General features: G+C 42.6%; 1 protein-coding gene across 1 annotated transcript in view; it reads right to left on the bottom strand.

The window, feature by feature from the left end:
- Positions 1-14668, bottom strand: part of TMPRSS5 (transmembrane serine protease 5) — a 173702-nt gene extending 159034 nt beyond the window's left edge. Inside the window, exons 1-3 of the mRNA XM_075840802.1 lie at positions 14658-14668; positions 6997-7136; positions 6592-6713 (exon numbers count right to left, since the gene is read on the bottom strand). Of these exons, the coding sequence (XP_075696917.1) occupies positions 6592-6713; positions 6997-7136; positions 14658-14668 (273 nt within the window). The remainder of the gene's footprint in view (positions 1-6591; positions 6714-6996; positions 7137-14657) is intronic.
- Between the last annotated feature and the right edge of the window lie 3925 nt (positions 14669-18593).

Raw genomic sequence — 18593 nt, 5'->3', positions numbered from 1 at the left:
CCAACGTTATGGTATTAAAAAATCATTTTTGAAATTGGGCTTATTTAATATTCTAATTTTCTGAGACTAAATTTTGGGTTTCATTAACTGTTAGAAATAATCTTCAACATTAACCCCTTAACGAGAGGTCACTTACTGGTACGCGGCAGCCATTAAGGGGAAGTATGGAGTGGGCTCACAGGCTGAGCTCGCTCCATACACAGCAGGTGAGGGCTGTGTTATACAGCCGACACCTCACTGCAATGGGCGGAATCAAAGATTACATGCCGCGATCAATCGCTACCGCAACATTTAAATTGTTAGAATCAGGGGGGCAACCCCTCAAATACGCCATCGCACCCCTCCCGTGGCACGATCAGCCTTTTACAGTGGTTATTATGGCAGCCTGGGGGGCTAATAATGGACCCCAGGTCTGCCATCTTTGTACTCCATTGAAATACTGCCTTTGGCAGGGCTTCAAAGGAGACTGTCAAAATCACGATATACTGCAATACATTAGTATTGCAGTAGATCATGCAAGCGATCCAATGATCGCTGCTTCCAGTCCTAGGGGGACTAATAAAAGAATTAAAAAAAACAGTTAGATAAAGATTTTTATAATGTTCCAAAAAAAAATTAAAAGTAAAAGTAAAAATAACAAAACCCCTTTCCCATTTTTTCCCTAACTCAACGTTAAAAAAAAAAAAAAAAAAAAAAAGAGTTAACATAACCGGTATCGCCACATCCGTAGAAGTCCGAACTATCACAACATACCTTTATTTAACCTGCTCGGTGAACGACGTAAAAAAACAAAATATATATGAAAAAAATGAATAAAAAGTGATCAAAAAGTCACATGTACCCCAAAATGGTAACGGTGAAAACTACAGCCCGCCCCACAAAATTTAAGCCCTCACACCTCTAAACTGCTTGAAAAATAAAAAAAGTTATGTCTCAGAATACGGCGACACAAAACATTTTTTTTTTTTTAGCAAATAGTTTTATTTATTTTTTTAAAAGTGGTAAAACATAAAACAAAGCCTATAAATTTGCTATTGCCATAATTGTATCAACCTGTAGAATAAGGTGAATATGTAGTTTTTACCGCCTGATGGATGCCAAAAAAACACAACCCCCCAAAAAATGATGTAATCGCTGTTTTTTGCCCATTTCACCCCACAAATATTTGTTTTGCAGATTCCCAATACATTATGCAGTACAAATTACAACTTGTTCCGCAAAAAAACAAGACCTCATATGGCTATGTCGACGAAGAAATAGAAAAAGTTTTTAAAATGATATTCTAGTTCATAGAGAAGGACTAGTATATAGAGAGAGAGATAGAGAGTTAGAGAGAGATTCTGTTGTAATGTTCAAGAATTTCTGACCTCCTGTGGAGTAAATTATGTATGATTTGTACAATTTAAACTGTGCTACAATAGAAAATTTGCCTCCATCTGCCTTATTCCCCGCACCATCCAAAGAACCTGTTGGGGTGTTTTCCTGCACTCCAGACAGATGTTACCTTTGGTTGGAACCGAAGCCAAGACCCCAGTGCTGAAAGACGAAAGTGCTAACTATTGAACCACAAATGTTTTCTATAAAAGATTCTTTATAGAAAAGGCTGAATTCACGCAGCAATTGCATTGTCCGAATGTCACATGCGTCGGAAAAACAGGCACATTAACCCAAAGGAGGCCAAAAGGGTGTCCGGTTTGTCTCTGTCGTACTGGTATACGTCAGTATACTTTTTTTTCAACTATATGAAATAACATAGTCTGCTGTAATATTCCATACAGAGGCATCCCGCCAAAAAGACAAAGAAACATATAAATCTGGTAATATAAGTTTTTTTTTAATCCCTTAACGCTATGTGACGTAATAGACCGTCACATGCGTTGTCCTGTTAACGCTAACAGACGGACTATTACGTCAGAGCAATAACAGGGTACTGTGTCTGCATACAACGCTTTAAAGCAGTAATAGCTTAATGCTATCACTGCTTCAAGGCCAGGACCGGAGCTAGCCTCCGATCTGGTCGATTAACCCCTTAGATGCAGCGCTCAAAAATAGAGGGCTGCATCTATGGTGTTTACAAGCAGATTGTGACCCCTGAATGAAATCGTGGGATTCCGATGACTGCTCTGGCAGACTGCAGGCCTAACATTGGCCTCCTGTCTGCCAAGTACGGAAGACTGCTAGGTCCCACCCAGAGGCAGGGCCTAAAAGGCGTCCGGCCGCAGTAACAAAATGGCGCACACTCAGCTCAGCATGGCGCAAGTTCAGCTCAGCCGTATGTTACAGCTGACATTGTGCTGTAATGGCAGGGAATAGAGCTAGCTCTAATCCCTGCCATTAACCCCTTAGATGCCACGATCAAAAGCGATCGCAGCATCTTAGTGGTTTGTAGCGATCGGCATCGACACAATGGGATCGTGAGAATGCCTATCATTGCTATGCCACGTAGGATAGCCTATTAGGCCCCACCCACATACGGGACCTAATAGGCTCGCTGTCAGTGAATGACTGACCGCTCTAATGCATTGCACTTATGTGGGTAGTGCAATGCATTAAAGATCAGAGGTGCAGGCCCTCAAGTCCCCTAGTGGGACTAAAAAAAAGTTGAATATAAGTGTAAAAAGAAAAGTTTCACGTTAATAAAACCAAACACTGCCTTTTTTTTCCTATAATAAGACATTTATTATAGGAAAAAAAATCAAAACGTTAAAAAAAAGTATACTGGCCGCTGTGGCCGAATTTATTCAACCCTAGTGTCCGAGTTTTATTATAGGGACGGGGTTTGGGTAACGGGTATGGCCACCAATGGGGGAAGGGGAGTGGGTGAAGTAACAAGACCCTTATAAGAGTGTACGCACTCTACAGTCCCCTGATCAAGTGTGTTTTCGTTTCTACCGACAAATGTGTAAGAAATGAGCCTTAATTTGTTGCCTTACAACACTGGTTATTCTAAACTTCGTTTTTCTGTGTTTAACCTAAAATGTATCAATGTGACGTTATTTTCAGAATGCATATTCAATTTGTAAATTGGGGGTACATCTGGTTCATTTTGTAACCATTCATGTATGTATGTATGTTGCACATGCTATGTTATTCCATTTGGCATTGAATGTCCCTTTTTTTTTTACAAGCTTAGTTCTGTAACTTTAGACCGTGTGTGTGTGTGTGTGTGTGTGTGTGTGTGTGTGTGTGTGTGTGTGTGTGTGTGTGTGTGTGTGTGTGTTATAACGTGTATGTCTCTACAGGTACCCTGAGAAATTTCAAGAATTCTTTCGGATGTCAATACCCGCATTTGACAGTCTGGAGGAGATTCTCTCGGTTCATCTAAGGCTGGGTTCACACGAGCACATTAACGTCCGTAATGGACGGCCGTATTTTGGCCGAACTCAGTGCAGGGAGCCGGGCTCCTAGCATCATAGTTATGTACGATGCTAGGAGTCCCTGCCTCTCCGTGGAACTACTGTCCCGTACTGAAAACATGATTACAGTACGGGACAGTTGTCCTGCAGAGAGGCAGGGACTCCTAGCATCGTACATAACTATGATGCTAGGAGCCCGGCTCCCTGCACTGAGTTCGGTCCGGGACTTCCGGCCGAAATACGTCCGTCCATTACGGACGTTAATGTGCTCGTGTGAACCCAGCCTTAGGAGGCAGGATACCGCAATGCGGACGGCCACTAGTCCTGTGGAGAGGCTGCTGATCACGTTGCAGTGTGTTTGTATTTCTTTAAAGGCTTTGTTTCAACATTTTACAGTATGGTGGATGTGAATCTAATTCAAAGTCATGTATGTTTTTCTAGTATGAATGTGAAAGTTATGCTGGTGTTCCTTGTAATTAGTTGTTACTAATTTTAGTTTTCTTTTCTTTACAGATTTCTTGCAACAGGGGAGAGTTATTCATCCCTGCACCTGCAATTCTGGGTTGGGAAATCAACCATCTGTGGAATTGTCAGGAGCACATGCCAGGTAATCTGACAGTATTTGCAGCCTATCACGATGCTCAGTCTGACTCGGGAGATTTGGTTCCAGGTGGCAGCAGGCTTTAAATTTCCCAAATTGCATAGGCGCCGTCGACGGTAAGCACGTACGTGTGCAGCAGCCACTGCGGTCAGGATCACATTACTTTAACTACAAGAAGTATTTTTCTGTGGTCCTCATGGCGGTGGCTGATGCCTCGTACAAGTTTGTGGCTATTGACTTCGGCGCATATGGAAGCACTGGTGACTCCCGGGTGCTACTGACATCGGATTTAGGGAAGCAAATCCTGCTAGATCAGGTAACTCTACCGGGTACCACGCATCTAGTCGCCTTCGTGATGGTATCGGACGAGGCTTTTCCACTGATGCCCAACCTACTGCGCCCATACCCACGGAGGAGACTAGATGCCCGGAGGAGAGTCTTCAATGAGAGGCTGAGCCGGGCACGACTCTTCGTGGAGTGCACCTTTGGGATCATGGTGAGTAAGTGGAGGGTCTTCACCTGTGCACTTCAGTTGGATGCGTCCACAGTTGATGGGGTCATTAAAGCTGCCTGTGTTCTTCACAACTATGTTCGTGATCACGAGCGAGCTGACGTGGAGGTGGAGACACAGACAGCTTTCCGTGACCCCCACATCAACTGGGGCTTAGGAAGACCATCCAACCTTGGAGTACAGGTGAGAGATGCCTTCACGGACTACTTCATGAGTCCCGAAGGTGCAGTGCCCCGGCAGGATTCAATCCGCAGTGTTTAGCAGCCGATCCAGGACTAGGCCAAAAAGTTTAGTTTACTTTTGTATAACATTTTGTCCCCAATGCAAACTGTTTATCCTTCCCCCCTTTGTATCCACTATGTGTTGTATATATTTGCCATGTCTTATGTTACTAAGTGAATACATTTGTTAACTTTACTTTTTACATTTCTAAACAAATGAAGTAAATATCTTCAGACAGCAAAATTGTATTTGTTGTGTGAATTGTTCCTTAGACGTTACTTTGTTAGGTTTCTTCTTGTGTCCCTTGTTGTTTTAAAAAAAACCTCATCTCACATGTTTCAGAACGTAAAATATTTTTTACTCAGTACAACATAAAATAATTAGCATGATTATTATTTTAACACTTTCCCACAACCCCCCTCACAATCTCCATTTTAAACAACAAACCCATTTTCATTTTTACTGGAAATTAAATTTCAATTTGCCATATTTACAGAACCTCCACCCAGACAAAATGACAATCACATTTGTGTAAATCGGGTAGGAGACTCATAGTGTGAGGCAGGGGGATAAGTTTGGGGATAACCAGTGGTAGTGTATTGGTAGGGTGGGTATGGGTACAAGGATTGAAGAAACTGGGAACCAGCAGAGGGAATGGAATGGGTAAGACGCAGGGGCTTTGGTTGCTCGGTCTGGGTGGAGGCGTTTACCCATCTTGGGCTATGGAGCATTTGGGAAGGAGCCTCCCTAAGGCCAGCGGCTGTATTGAGGCTGGCAATTAGTTGGTCGACTGGGGGCATGAGGACAGCGAACTCGAAGGCTGCCACTGCGGCCTGAACATAAGTGATTAAGTTCTGCCCTACTTGGGGTCGCAGTCAGCGGCAGCGAGATGCAATGGCATAGCCAAAAGAAAAAAAAAAAATTAACTCGTCATTGCCGTCGACCCTCCGGGTAAATGACATGGCGTATGACTCTACCTCTAATTGCCTGTCCATTGTCCGGAGGGTTATTCGAGATCGCTGTCGGGTGGAAGGTGTCCGGTTGGGGGGGGCTGGACATGTTGGGGTGGCCACTGGCAAAGGGGCGGCAGCAGGTGCTTCAGACGTTTCTTCGGCCCCCTCTGCTGCTGTGGCCACCCATGAAGGTCCTGCTTGATCTTGTGAGTGGCCCTCCGCTTCCACAGGTCTTGCTGAGAGGTAGATGGAGTGGGTTCCCTTTCGTTTTTCTGCTGCACACTTCCATACTTCCTGCTACATTTCCAGAGGATCTATGAGAATGTCCAAAAATAATATGATGGTCGTTGTGAGCTTAGATCACTTTCATCCATTACAGCTACTGACATGTTTATTTGAGTTAGTAAAATTTGGCACACCCACCGTAAGCCAAAAACAAATAAGATATGAAACAGATTCCTTAAACAAACACCTAGGGGAGAAGGACCAGCAAATTCTAGTTTGCTAGCATGACCACTTGCATGACGAATGTAGTGGCCAAATTAATATTTGTTTGAATGGTTAGAAAAAGGAAATCCTCTGCTCCTTCATGAGCCTGCCAGGGTTGTGGTACAATGTAAACAGGGGAAACACCTGGTGTTTCTAAGCATGTCAATGCCTAGGTTAGAGTGAGCATGCCATTTAGGGGGTGACATGAGCATGTTTGCTCTCTAAAATATATAAATATATATATCTATATACACACACACACACACACACACACTGCATGTTGGGAAGACGCAGTTCCAAGGTCGCGATCATGAAGAAAGCAGAAAAGGACAAACAGTTGTCTTACGGTTTTGAAAGTCGACATTCATAAATTGTTCGGGTTTCATAAACATGACATATATGAGAACAATATGTATTCTTGTAAAGGTATGCCTACATATGAGCAGCATGGCATCATACCAGCTGATGATGGTACGGAAACGGTGCACCTTGTGAGGGAGAGGACCCACTCCTCTCAGCCTTTTTCAGATGCCTCTGGAAGTGGTCTTTGACACTCTTCCAGCGATTCTGAAAGTCTTTTTCTGTCAAATAATTTAAAAACAAACACTCAATACCAAAACATGATAGTTTACCTTTCTGGAAATCAGTTTATTTGGGGGTTTGTTTTGAAAGATAAATGTTGCATAAACACAACACTGCTAAGATGCGGGTGTATGCATGTACATTTTAGTTGCTCCTCAGAGGCGTTCCAGACTGTCATCACTAAAACATTGTTTGGCAGATACACACCATTTACCGTTCAAAGGACTTTTAATCATTATTCTAATAACCTATGTGTACAGTGTACATATTAGGAACACTCACCAATTTCCCCCTGCTCCTTGCTTGTCCGGCCCACCCAGTCCGGGTACAGCACCACACATTTCCTCCCAGGAGTCGTGTCTTTGCACTCTGTTGCTGTACCCAGATATCCCTTTATCCCAGAGATTGGGGCAGGCCTACACCTAAATAAAATATAATTATAAAAAAAATTATCACAACTATTCGCAAACAAATTCACAAACTAGCGTAAGCAAGGGGCAGTTTTGTATCCTCAGGGATTCTTTATTGGACCGACAGAAAACAGAAACACAAACATGCTAAGCTATTGATTTGTAATCCTCATACCACAAACACTTTAAGAAAATTTTAACCTACTAAGGTTAGTTAGTGTTGTAAAGTGCGTAATGTTGGCCGCTTGGGTTGTACGTGCAAGGAAACGCAACGAAGGATCGATTGTGTCGTGTTTGCGCGTTGCTCTGCTCCAAACACACAGCAAACGAACGCAATTCATCATTTTAAATAATCACAAACAGAGTGAACATTTGGGACAAACTTTAACACACCATAAACTTGTCCCAAATATGCTGTGAAAAGTCATCAAAAAATGTGCATAGACAGTTAAACGAAGGGAATCCAGGTATAGAGTTTAGAAATATATACAATCACGACAGAGTCTAAAGTTAATAACGGGTGCACATACGCCGTGAGGTCTGAGTGTGCAAAATGGCATCTGTAGATATTGAAAACCAGATGCATGCTACCAAACCGTTGCTAACATTATATACATTGCATTGTGGCAGCTAAATTTGAAGAACGTATAGGAATAGACGCACATTTAAGGAACACATTACATTAAACGAATAAAAGTGGCTAGACACATGTTTGCACTTGCAGAGTGTCTGCAGCTTTAAAAAAAACAGTTTTAGCCCTAAAAACATGGATATAGAAAAACAAACAACATTAGTTTAATGTGGTCCTTACCTCGGTTATCAGTGCATCCACATCAATATGCATCCTCCTGTACACTCTAGGTGGCATTGGGAAGGTCCTGAACTTTTTCTTTTAAAGCACCTTGCTTGCACCATAAACTGGCCTTTCAAAATGGCTGTTTTGGCAACACCCCTTGGGGGAGTGTTGGCCAAGTTTCCGGCATATTTTGAAGAGTTATTTGAGGCGTAAATGCCTCAAATTACACTCCAAATGTGTGCCAAACGCCTGCAAACTAGTTTTTATAACTCCCATTGACTTCAATGGGAATTGGGTCCGTCAAATACACCTGAAGAAGTGACCAGCACTTCTTTTTACAGGGTCTCTTTTTACACTACGTTTTTTTAAAAAGAGGCGTAAAATTACGCCCCATGGGAACAGAATGACGTAAATCCCATTGAAAGCAATGGGCAGATGTTTGGAGGCGTTCTGCTTCAGTTTTTTCAGGTGTTTTTCAAGGCGTAAATGCCCCGAAATATTCCGGAAACCACTGCGTGTGAACATACCCCAACAGTACTTTAGGGGAAAATAAAGTGAAAAGGGGGATGGCTTATATGATATACTGCAATACTAATATTTTGCAGTATATCGGGTTTCCTACACAGGAGTTCAATGATGGCAGACCTGAGGGCCTTCATTAGGCCCCCCAGACTGCCATTATGACCATTGGCATCCCGCAATCGCGACATGGGCGGCATATGGCACATCAGAGGGGGCCGCCCCCTCATTCTAGCGCTTTAGATGTTGCGGTAGCAATTGACAGCGGTTAAATAGGTGGAATCAAAGGGATTTCGCCCGTTGCAGTGGGGTTTCGGCTGTATTACACAGCCGTCACCCGCTAAGTATCAAAGCGAGCTCAGCCTGCTAGCCCGCTCTATACTTTCCCTAAATGGCTGCCACGTTCATGTATGTGGCATGTCATTAAGGGGTTAAATCATATACGCTCATTGTCTACCCGTACTACTTATGGATTTTGCTAAATTGTATGGCCTGTGTTTTCAAACTTTTTTGCAGGTCACTGCTCTTATTTCTAAGAATTTATTTTATTTTGTATTCTCATTAGCCTATGTACAGACAGGTGGAAGAGAATGACATTAATTATCTAATTGTAATGGTGTCTGTCAAGGGGTGGGATATATAAGGCAGCAAGTGAACTGTCAGTTCTTGAAGTTCATAAGTTGGACGCAGGAAAATGGGCAAGCGTAAGTATTTGAGTAACTTTAACAAGGGCCAAATTGTGATGGCTAGATGACTAGGTTGTGGGAGGTTTCCAGTATGCAGCGGTTTGTACCTACAAAAAGTGGTCTAAGGAAGGAAAACTGGTGAATTCTTTGGGTGATGGGCACCCAAAGTTTATGGATGTTTGTGGGGAGCGAAGGCTCACTGTCTGGTCAGTTCCACAGAAGAGCTACTGTAGCATAAATTGCTGCATATGTAAATGCTGCCAATGATAGTGTGCTAAATATCTAATTCAAGTAAACACAGTGTCGTTTCTCCATCTCTGTCACCATTTTTATTTATCCCATTATTTAATGGTGTATTCTCATCTTGGAGATTTATGGCATATCCACAGGATGCAGGTCCCACCTCTCGGCACGCACCGATCTCTAGAACGGGGCCACCTAAATCCCATTGTAGATTACTCGGCTCCACTGCCTCCCCAACACTTCCTGGTGAGGTGGTCAGGAGTTACGGAAACAGCCGAGTGCTCACCGTGCTACGCGGTTACCGTAACTTCAATTCACTTCTTTGGGAATTACGGAAACAGCGTAGCTCAGTGAGCTTGGCTGTTTCCAGCTAACAAGGATGTGGCCGGTAGGCAGAGGAAGCCGAGTAATCTAGAACGGGGTTTAGGTGGCCGTGTTCTAGAGATAGGTGCGGGCCCAGAGGTGGGACCCGCATCTATTACACTTTTTTGGCATATCCTGTGGATATGCCATAAATGTCCAAGATGGGATAATCCCTCTACGAATGCTGGCTAATATGGGGCTTAAAAGTATTTCCTGGTACTTACACTTTTTATTTAGCAATGGCCATAAGCCGCGATGTTACTAAACATAAACAAACTCTCAGATGTTTTTATTATAAAATATTTTTCTGTTATGCAAATTGACTCCCTCCCCAGGAAGGTTTCCATGCAACCCATTCATACCTCCATTATTTATCTGCATACATTTTTAAATCACTGCTTTATCAAATAGATCTGGCCCTGTAATCCTTTAATCCAATGCATTATTGCCAATGCATAAAAAACAAAGGAATATGTTTGGCCATACCTAACAGTCTTTAACCCCTTCCCCCTGAATGCATTCTGGGCCTTATTGACTGAGCAATTTTTTTTAGATTTCCATCGTCAAATTCAAAGAGCTCTAATTTTTTTTTTTTCCATGTGCACCTTTTATTAATTTTTATTTCACATTAATTATTTTTCAGTCCAACTAGGGACTTCACTATGTGATCTTTAAATCGCAGATATAATGCTTTGGCATACTTAGTATATCAAAGCATTACTGCCTTTCCGTATAAAACTTACAGGCAATCTATTATCTCATGGCTCTGGCACGGCTTAGTAGGCATATAGACGGGGCAGGCCTGATAGCCTTGGTTGGGCCCCCGGCTGCCATGGCACCTCATTGGATGCCCGCAATTTCATTTGCGTGCCGCCGATGGGTGACAGAGGGAGCTCCCTCCCTCTGTAAACTACTCAAATGCAGCAGTCGCTAATGACCACGGCATTTGAGGGGTTAAACGGTCGCAGTCGAAGTAAACTTCGATCGCTACCGTTGGAGCAGGAGCCCGGCTGTCATCAGGGCCCCCGCTCCAGCCTGTACGGGACACCCATGCAGAACGTTGACTAGGCTGTGGTGAAAATACGGCGGCCTAGAATAAAGCCCCTTAATGACCGCTGTGAAAAGGCGTATCAGCGGTCATTAAGGGGTCATTCCAGAATCAATGAAAAAAAGAGAAAATCAGACATAATACAGTGTAGGACAATCTCTTTGTAACAAAGCTAGAACCATCCCTGTATTTTACATGGATCCAGAGATCTCCCCATTCATTGCTCCAATCGCTTTGCTAGATTTTATTTAGGCTGGCAGCTCAAGGGGTGCAGGGGGTGGCTTTTTGCTGCAGCTCCTCCCCCTCCTTGTCATAGCTTGTATAGACAGATCATTCTGTGTCATGGTCTCCTCTCTAGAGAAAAAAAAATAAAAAAAAATAAAAGATATCAGCAGCACAGCCAGCAACCAAATCATATGGATCAGATAAGACTCCCATCTTCAGGGGGTGTCCGCAGTAGATAACCCCAGTCCGGGGAAAATAGGCAAATAAGGAGCAGAAAACCGCAGCACTCCAATAGAAAAATGTCATGCTTGACAAAGACCCTGTGAGGTTTGAAACATTGCAGGTTTTGTTTTGGTGAATTAAATAATATTTTTCTATTGGAGTGCTGGGGTTTTCTCCTCCTTATTTGAATTGCCTCCTTTCTAGGAGAAGCTTTACAAATTCCCCCCATTACATATCTTTTAGAAGGAGAGCCCAGCCCTATATAACTGAAGAGGAGGGAGAGCACAGCGAGAGGATGAGCAGGACAGGGGAGAGCTCCATGCAGTCTCTCTCTTTATATAAGTAAACTGCCGTCTCTCCTGTGTGTTTCTTACTGTATGAGCCTCCATCCACACTACAAGCCGTGTTTCGGAATAAAACCTTCTTCTCTACTTCTTTACTGACAAGCAGAGAAGGCATTTACTATTGGCTGGTGGCAGTTGGAAAGTGGAACGGGGCATGTACTCATTCAGCTCAGTAAAAGGGCATGCACATTACTCTACAGCTTTAACATTAGGGGGCACCATTATAATGAAGTAAAGGGAATATCTTGCAACTGGAGCATTGTTCTAATATACCGTAAGATAAATTACAAAACAAACTAATTTTTAATGCCAAATTATATCGCAATAACATTTAATAGTGGGACAACTGGCTTTAAGAGGCCTTATCACAGGACATCCCTGATACAAGAGATTAGGCCCTTGTAGTCCATATAAAACTGTCAGCCATGGTGATTACAATGCGGAGTATGACAATCTACTGCCTTTGTTTGCACAAAATAGATGCAACAAACGCTATTGGTTGCAGCATCTAAGGGGGGGGGGGGATTCCTCCGATCCCAGCTATTGACACAGGACGGCACCTGTTAATCACAGCAAATTCACCACTGGTAAGTAAATGGGCACAGCTGCTGCAACAGCGAGATCACGGTGCCAAACACGTACGGCAATTCACATTAATTAATTGCTTGCTTAATGGCTTGGAAGGGTTAAAATCATTGTTTATTACAGATTATATACTAAACAGCAGAGACTAGTATGAATAATATATGAAAAAAGCATCACAGGTTCCCACTACCAGTAGGAGTAATAGATTGTAGAGAGCTTTCCTATGTCCCTCTGAAATGCATTGAATACAACGTAGTTATCGCCTCAAGCAGCCACCTCTGTGATCTCCATATCATATCAGCGAGAGTACAGAGAGTGTCCCTGCACAGAGGGACTGGCTCTTCACAGATCACAGGGCTCTCATGTCACAGAACAATTGGATTCAGAAGCGAGTAAAGCTTTATAGGTCATGATTATACATTTTGGAGCTGGCTTTTCATGACAAAGAACTCGGAATCAATGAGCACGTTGGTAGGATACGAAAACATGAGCTGATGAAACAATACTGTAACATTATACAGCAAGACAAAAGACGCACAGGGATTATAAACTTTACTCTGCTGCTCCAACATTCTGCGTAATCCTGTTAGTCTAAGGCTACATGCACACGTTGCGTATTTTGCTGCGGAACATACGCACCAAAACCGCAGCAATACGCAGGTAAAAAACGCACCTAATCGTGCTTTTTCTAAGCATTTTTCAGTGCAGTATTTACACAGATTTTGGTGCGTTTTTCCATAGCACTGGGCAGATACAATCCGCAAGCGGAAATGCAAGATAAATTGACATGCTGCGGATTCTAAAAGGTGCAGCGTGTACATGAGATTTCCTGGAATCTCATGGACTATGCTGGTACTGTACTACGCACGCAAATCCGCGCGGCAAAATCGCACGTAGTACGCATCGTGTGCATTGAGAATAACAGTTCAATTAAACCAGAGTGCTAAATATTTAACCCCTTAACGCACCATGATGACACCTTACGTTACGGTTCAGGGACTGAAGTATGGAGCGAACGCACGCACTGAGCACTCTCCATACGCTGCGGGTGTCAGTCGTGCAAAGATATTTTTTTCAGTTTCCCAGTACATTATATGGTACTTTAAATGGTGCCAATAAAACTACAACTCCTCTAGCAAAAAATAAGCCTTCACTCCGCTTCATTGACGTAAAAATAAAAAAAAGTTATGGCTCTTGGAAGGTGGGGAGTGAAAAACGAACACACAAAAAAATGGCTTGGACTTTAAGGGGTTAAAAAAGGGTTTTCTGGATTTATCTAAACATAACTAAAAGGTCCTTTTATATAAGATATTCTGCCGGTAAATACATACTAAAAAAATTGCAGTTTACACACTAACCCCTGGAGAACAGACAATAGGCTGACATTTCCTGATTTCTGTAGCTCACCTTACAGCTTTGCTATGTATATTGCGACGGATTCAGCAAAGTTAATAGAGGTGGAAGAGTTAATGACAGATGACATTCTACTACGGAAGCCTGAGATATGGCTATTTGAAGTGATTCCCCTTCCCTCCAGCCTCAGTCTCTCACACTGTGTTAAGCAGCTTCATGCTGATAGGATAGCGCCAGAGGCTGTGACGCGGCTCCACCTCAGGAGAATCGCTGCTGTTACCTCCCAGTTGTCTAATAAAGGCTCATTTACATATTTGGATAACTTTTAAAATAATAAACATTTTGGGATACAATTTTCATTAGCATTATCAGTGTGACAGCGCCTAGTACATTAGCTATGAGATAGGGCATTACTAAACTAATGACAGAGCCTCTCTAAGCTCTCCTGACCCACCTTGGTCTCTGGGGAGGGTGAGTACTTCCTGGAGACTGTCCTAGTCTATAAACACATTTCTGTTCATTGACTCCCATTCATTGCTGCTGCCATAAAGCACCCCCCTACTGCATGTTCCATTCCATTCATTCCTAATCTATTCAGCATAGGGGAACCCCTGAAAAAAAATTCTTATCTCGGGTGCCCCCTACCAATCAATTGCTTTATTTTTGTGGGTGCTGCTGAATTACAAGAGTTTTCCATCACTGTTTTTCCATACTGAAAAGTGGTAGAAAATTACGGCTCTTCAAGTGTTAATACTTTCATGGTCCCTTTAGTGCCCTTTTGACATTTATTGCCCCTTCTGAGTTTTTCTGTCCCAGAATGCAATAAAGAATCAATGAAAGGCAGCACTGAACAGATGGACACTAAAGGGTCAATGAATGGCAAATAAGTACAGAATTCAGTGCCCCCTTAGTGCCAATATGCGTTCAGTTGCCACTGGATGCCCATTTACTATTCATTGCCCCTTTTATCAACCCTCTGTCACAGAAAAGGACTAGGAATTAAATAAATGGCAAATGGGCACTAAGGAGGAACTGTACAGAGTGGAAGTAAAGGGTTAATGAATGGCACTAAGGAGGCAGTCATTTCTGCATTCCTCTCTGAAAGCCGCGTAGAATGCCTTCTGTTCAGCCAATTTTACTACTACTTACCTTAACGACATGCCACATACGTGTATGTATCAGCTGTTAAGGGGAAGTATGGAGCGGACTCGCGAGCTGAGCTCACTCCATATTTAGCGGGTGACGACTGTGTAATGCAGCCGACATCTCACTGCCGGGGGCGGAATCAAAGATCACATTGATTCCGCCCATTTAACCCCTTAAATGCCATGGTCAATCGTTACCACAGCATTTCAATTGTTAGAATCATTGCCATTGCCCCCCGCAACGCGATTGTGGGGTGCTGATGGTCGTCATTGCAGCCTGGGGGCCTACTGACAGCCCCTAGATCAGCCATCTTTGGCAGGGCTTCAAAGGAGATAGTCAGTATAGCGAAAGACTGCAATACATTATATCATGCAAGAGATCCAACGATCGCTGGCTCATGTCCCCTTAGCGAACTAATAAAAAAATCTTTTTTAAAAAAAAAAAATTTAATGTTTCAAAAAAAATAAAAAACAATACTAAAAAAGTTAAAAAAAAACAAAAACCCTTTTCTCATTTTTTGCCTAAAGCAGTGTTAATTTTTTTTTATTAAAGTTAACTTAACTGGTATTGCCACGTCCATGAAAGTCACAATATAGTATTATTTAGAACGCTCAGTGAATGCTGTCCAAAAATATATATAAAAACACCCAAATTGCTGTTTTTTGGTCACCTAAGCACTCAAAAATGAGATAAAAAGGGATCAAGAAGTCACATGAACCCCAAAATGTTAATAAAAACTACAGCTCGCCCTGCAAAAAAAATAAGCCCTCACATCGCTTAATCTATGGAAAAATAAAAAAGTTCTGGCTCTCAGAATATACACAAACATATTATTTTATCAAAGTTTTTTATTTTTTTATAAAACTGATAAAGTATAACATAAATTTGGTATCACCTAAATCATATCATCTCGTAGAATAAGGCAAACATGACATTTTTACCACCTGATGGACGCCGTAAAAACAAACCCCCCCCAAAAAAATGGCATAATCACTGTTTTTTTTGCCCATTTCACCCAACAAATAATTATTTTTTTTGCAGTATTTCAGTACATTGTGCGGTTCAATAAATGGTGCCATTAAAAACTACAACTTGCTCCGCAAAAAAACAAGCCCTCATACGGCTACGTTGATGAAAAAAAGAAAAACATTATAGCTTTTGGAAGGCGGGGAGGAAAAAGCTAAAATTGGCCGTGTCCTCAAGAGGTTAATTAATGAAGCTAAAATTTAATTTGACACATTCCCCAAATGTCAGATAAAATGAAAGATAATATAAAAAAAAATAACTCAAAATAATTAAAAGTAATTTTTCACATCTATTACAAAACCAGATATTTATTTAACCCTAATTGTACTCCATTGTATAATTAACCTTATTACATTTAAACTGATTGTAATATTTGATAAAAGCTGAACAAATAATTAAAAACCTAATTAACTCACAATTTTCCTAATCCCTCTGTTTTGTTTGTATGGTTAGTTTTGTCAATCAAGTGCTTAACTAGTAACCTGCTGGTGCAGTGGTAGAAGCGGTAAGCCATGCGGATATTTGTAGGTGACATTAATAGCGTACCATTTTGGAAACTGGTGCTAGAGTCGGCTGGAAGTGCCAGTACTGGAGGTAGCATAGTAGTGGTGGACGTTGGGAAAGTGGTACGGTGGTAGATGAGGTAGTATCGTGGTGGGGGTGGTGAAGGTAAAGGTTGAGGCGACAGTAGATGTAGGCTTTGCTTAGCCAGTTTATCAGGCAGGAAGCAAGTAATATTCTTTTATTCAGAACTTAATCGATACCGCCGGTCGATAGATTTGGTTTGTTTTGGTGTGACAGTGACTCATGAAAATCCTCTCTGGTAAACCCAAATAAATGTCGGGATGCCAAAGTGGGCAAGTACCACTGCTCCAGTCCTCTCAAGAGTAGGGCAAATTTAACTCTTCTTTTCCAGACACAAAGGTGGGCTAAAGTTAGGGTACGTGCACACGTAGCGTTTTCAGCCGTTTTTCGGGCCGTAAACGTCCCGAAAAATTGGAAGCAGAACACCTACAAACATTGGCCCATTGATTTCAATGGGAAATACTGCATTTTTTAAATATGATTGTCCAAAGCCAGGTCAAGCTTGTTCTCACCCCTTTATTGCAAATCCTCCTATTCAACATCTTGCTAGTCCTGGACTATGTATAGCATGTTTGCCCATTCCAGCAAAGGGGTTATTATTTATGCTGATGAACAATGTGACATCTGAAATCAGTGAATATCGATGCAGTTCATGTTAGTTACATTAAACTTCTGTTACAAAATGCGTTCATTCTCACCTCTTTCCTGCTGGCAACGTCGTTTTTGACCCTGGTGGGAGTGAGCGTTCACTTCAAAGTCAGCTCTGCTACATTACCTGTTTTGCCACAGTTATATTCAGGTGCATTACACAACCACACCCTGCAGCAACTAAGCAGTCATTAACCCCTCCTGTGTTGGACTCCTGTGCTTTGCAACTTCGTGCTGTTCCATCAGATGCTGCTGATGAAGTCTGCTATTTAAACCTTGTCTGTCCCATCAGCTTTTACTTGAGCATCGTGTATTGTCCCTGATTGTGACCCAATTGCGGATCCCCATAGGTTAGATTAGGGCAGCCCAAAGAATAAAACTACATTGAAGTTTTGTCAAGTCTTTTGCCACGAATCGCAGAACAAAAACACGACAAAACTGTATGAAAGCCCCCTGTGACAAGGGCCGGAAGGCCCTTACATAGGACTCAATTGTATCTGTGTCCTTTGGACGCAGTTTCAATTGACAGCGCTGGCAAGGCAAGGGAGCCATGGGTTCCCTTTTCCTGCCATTTAGCGTTTTTTTGTAAGGCAGACGGTGCGATGATGTCATCGCGCCGCCTGCTTCACTCCACTAAGTGACGCCTGGTCAGAAGAGACCACACCTGCACTGCTTTGGAAGAGGACGGTGAGGGAGCAGGGACAGATGAGTGTGGCATAATCTACAGGGGGGAAGTGTGGCACTATTTCCAGGGGATGTGTGGCGCTAACTCGCGAGGGGGGGGGGTGTCGCTATCTCCAGGGGGCTGTGTGTCGCTATCTCCAGGGGGCAGTGTTGCACTATCTACAGGGGGCAGTTTGGCACTATCTACAGGGGGCAGTGTGGCACTATCTAGGGGGCTTGTCACTATCTACAGGGGGCTGTGTGGCCCTATCTACAGGGGGCTGTGTGGCCCTATCTACAGGGTGCACTGTGAGGGTCACTTTTTACAGGGGGCATTTTGAGTGGCACTTTCAACAGGGTGCACTGTGTGTGTGTGTGTGTGTGTGTGTGTGGTGCTTTACTTTACAGTGTTTGACACAATTGTATTCAGGGGGTATGGTAGTATTATATTCAGGGGTTCAGTGTATGGTGCTATTATTTTCAGGGACACAGTGTATTATACTATAATATTTAGGGGCATAGTGTGTAGCACGTTGAGAATTTTTTATTCGTTTATAGGTGCATACATGTAGGAAAAGTGAGGAGCTGAAGACATCTGAGTGGCAAATTCTGCAGAAATGTTAGAAGTCATCATGAGGTCTGGACAGGATGGAGAAGAAAAGAGAAAAAGAATGACTAGAATCTGAGAAAACGTATCCTGTGAGTCACTGGATCTATAGGGAATCTGTCACCTCTCCTGACATGTCTGCTATAGGAAATCCTAATATTTAACCAAAAGTCTGATGTAGTCCAGGACTAATAAACAAATGGGTGTTACTATTCCCCTTGTCAAGAGGATGTGTTCATACACAGTGTGATGCTGTCAGCGATGGTTGGAGACTGTCAGTATGTAGGGACACAGCTCTTTGACAAGGGGAATCGTAAAACACTTATTTTTCAATGCTAGCACAGGACTGCTAGCACACGGTGCAGCAGGGCATACTGTGTTGGTGAATGGGGGCCCAAGTTTGTGAAACA

This window comes from Rhinoderma darwinii, chromosome 10, assembly GCF_050947455.1.
Source record: "Rhinoderma darwinii isolate aRhiDar2 chromosome 10, aRhiDar2.hap1, whole genome shotgun sequence".
Classification (NCBI taxonomy): domain Eukaryota; kingdom Metazoa; phylum Chordata; class Amphibia; order Anura; family Rhinodermatidae; genus Rhinoderma; species Rhinoderma darwinii.
Note: the sequence above shows the minus strand (reverse complement) of the source record. Positions and strands in the feature narration are given on the sequence as shown.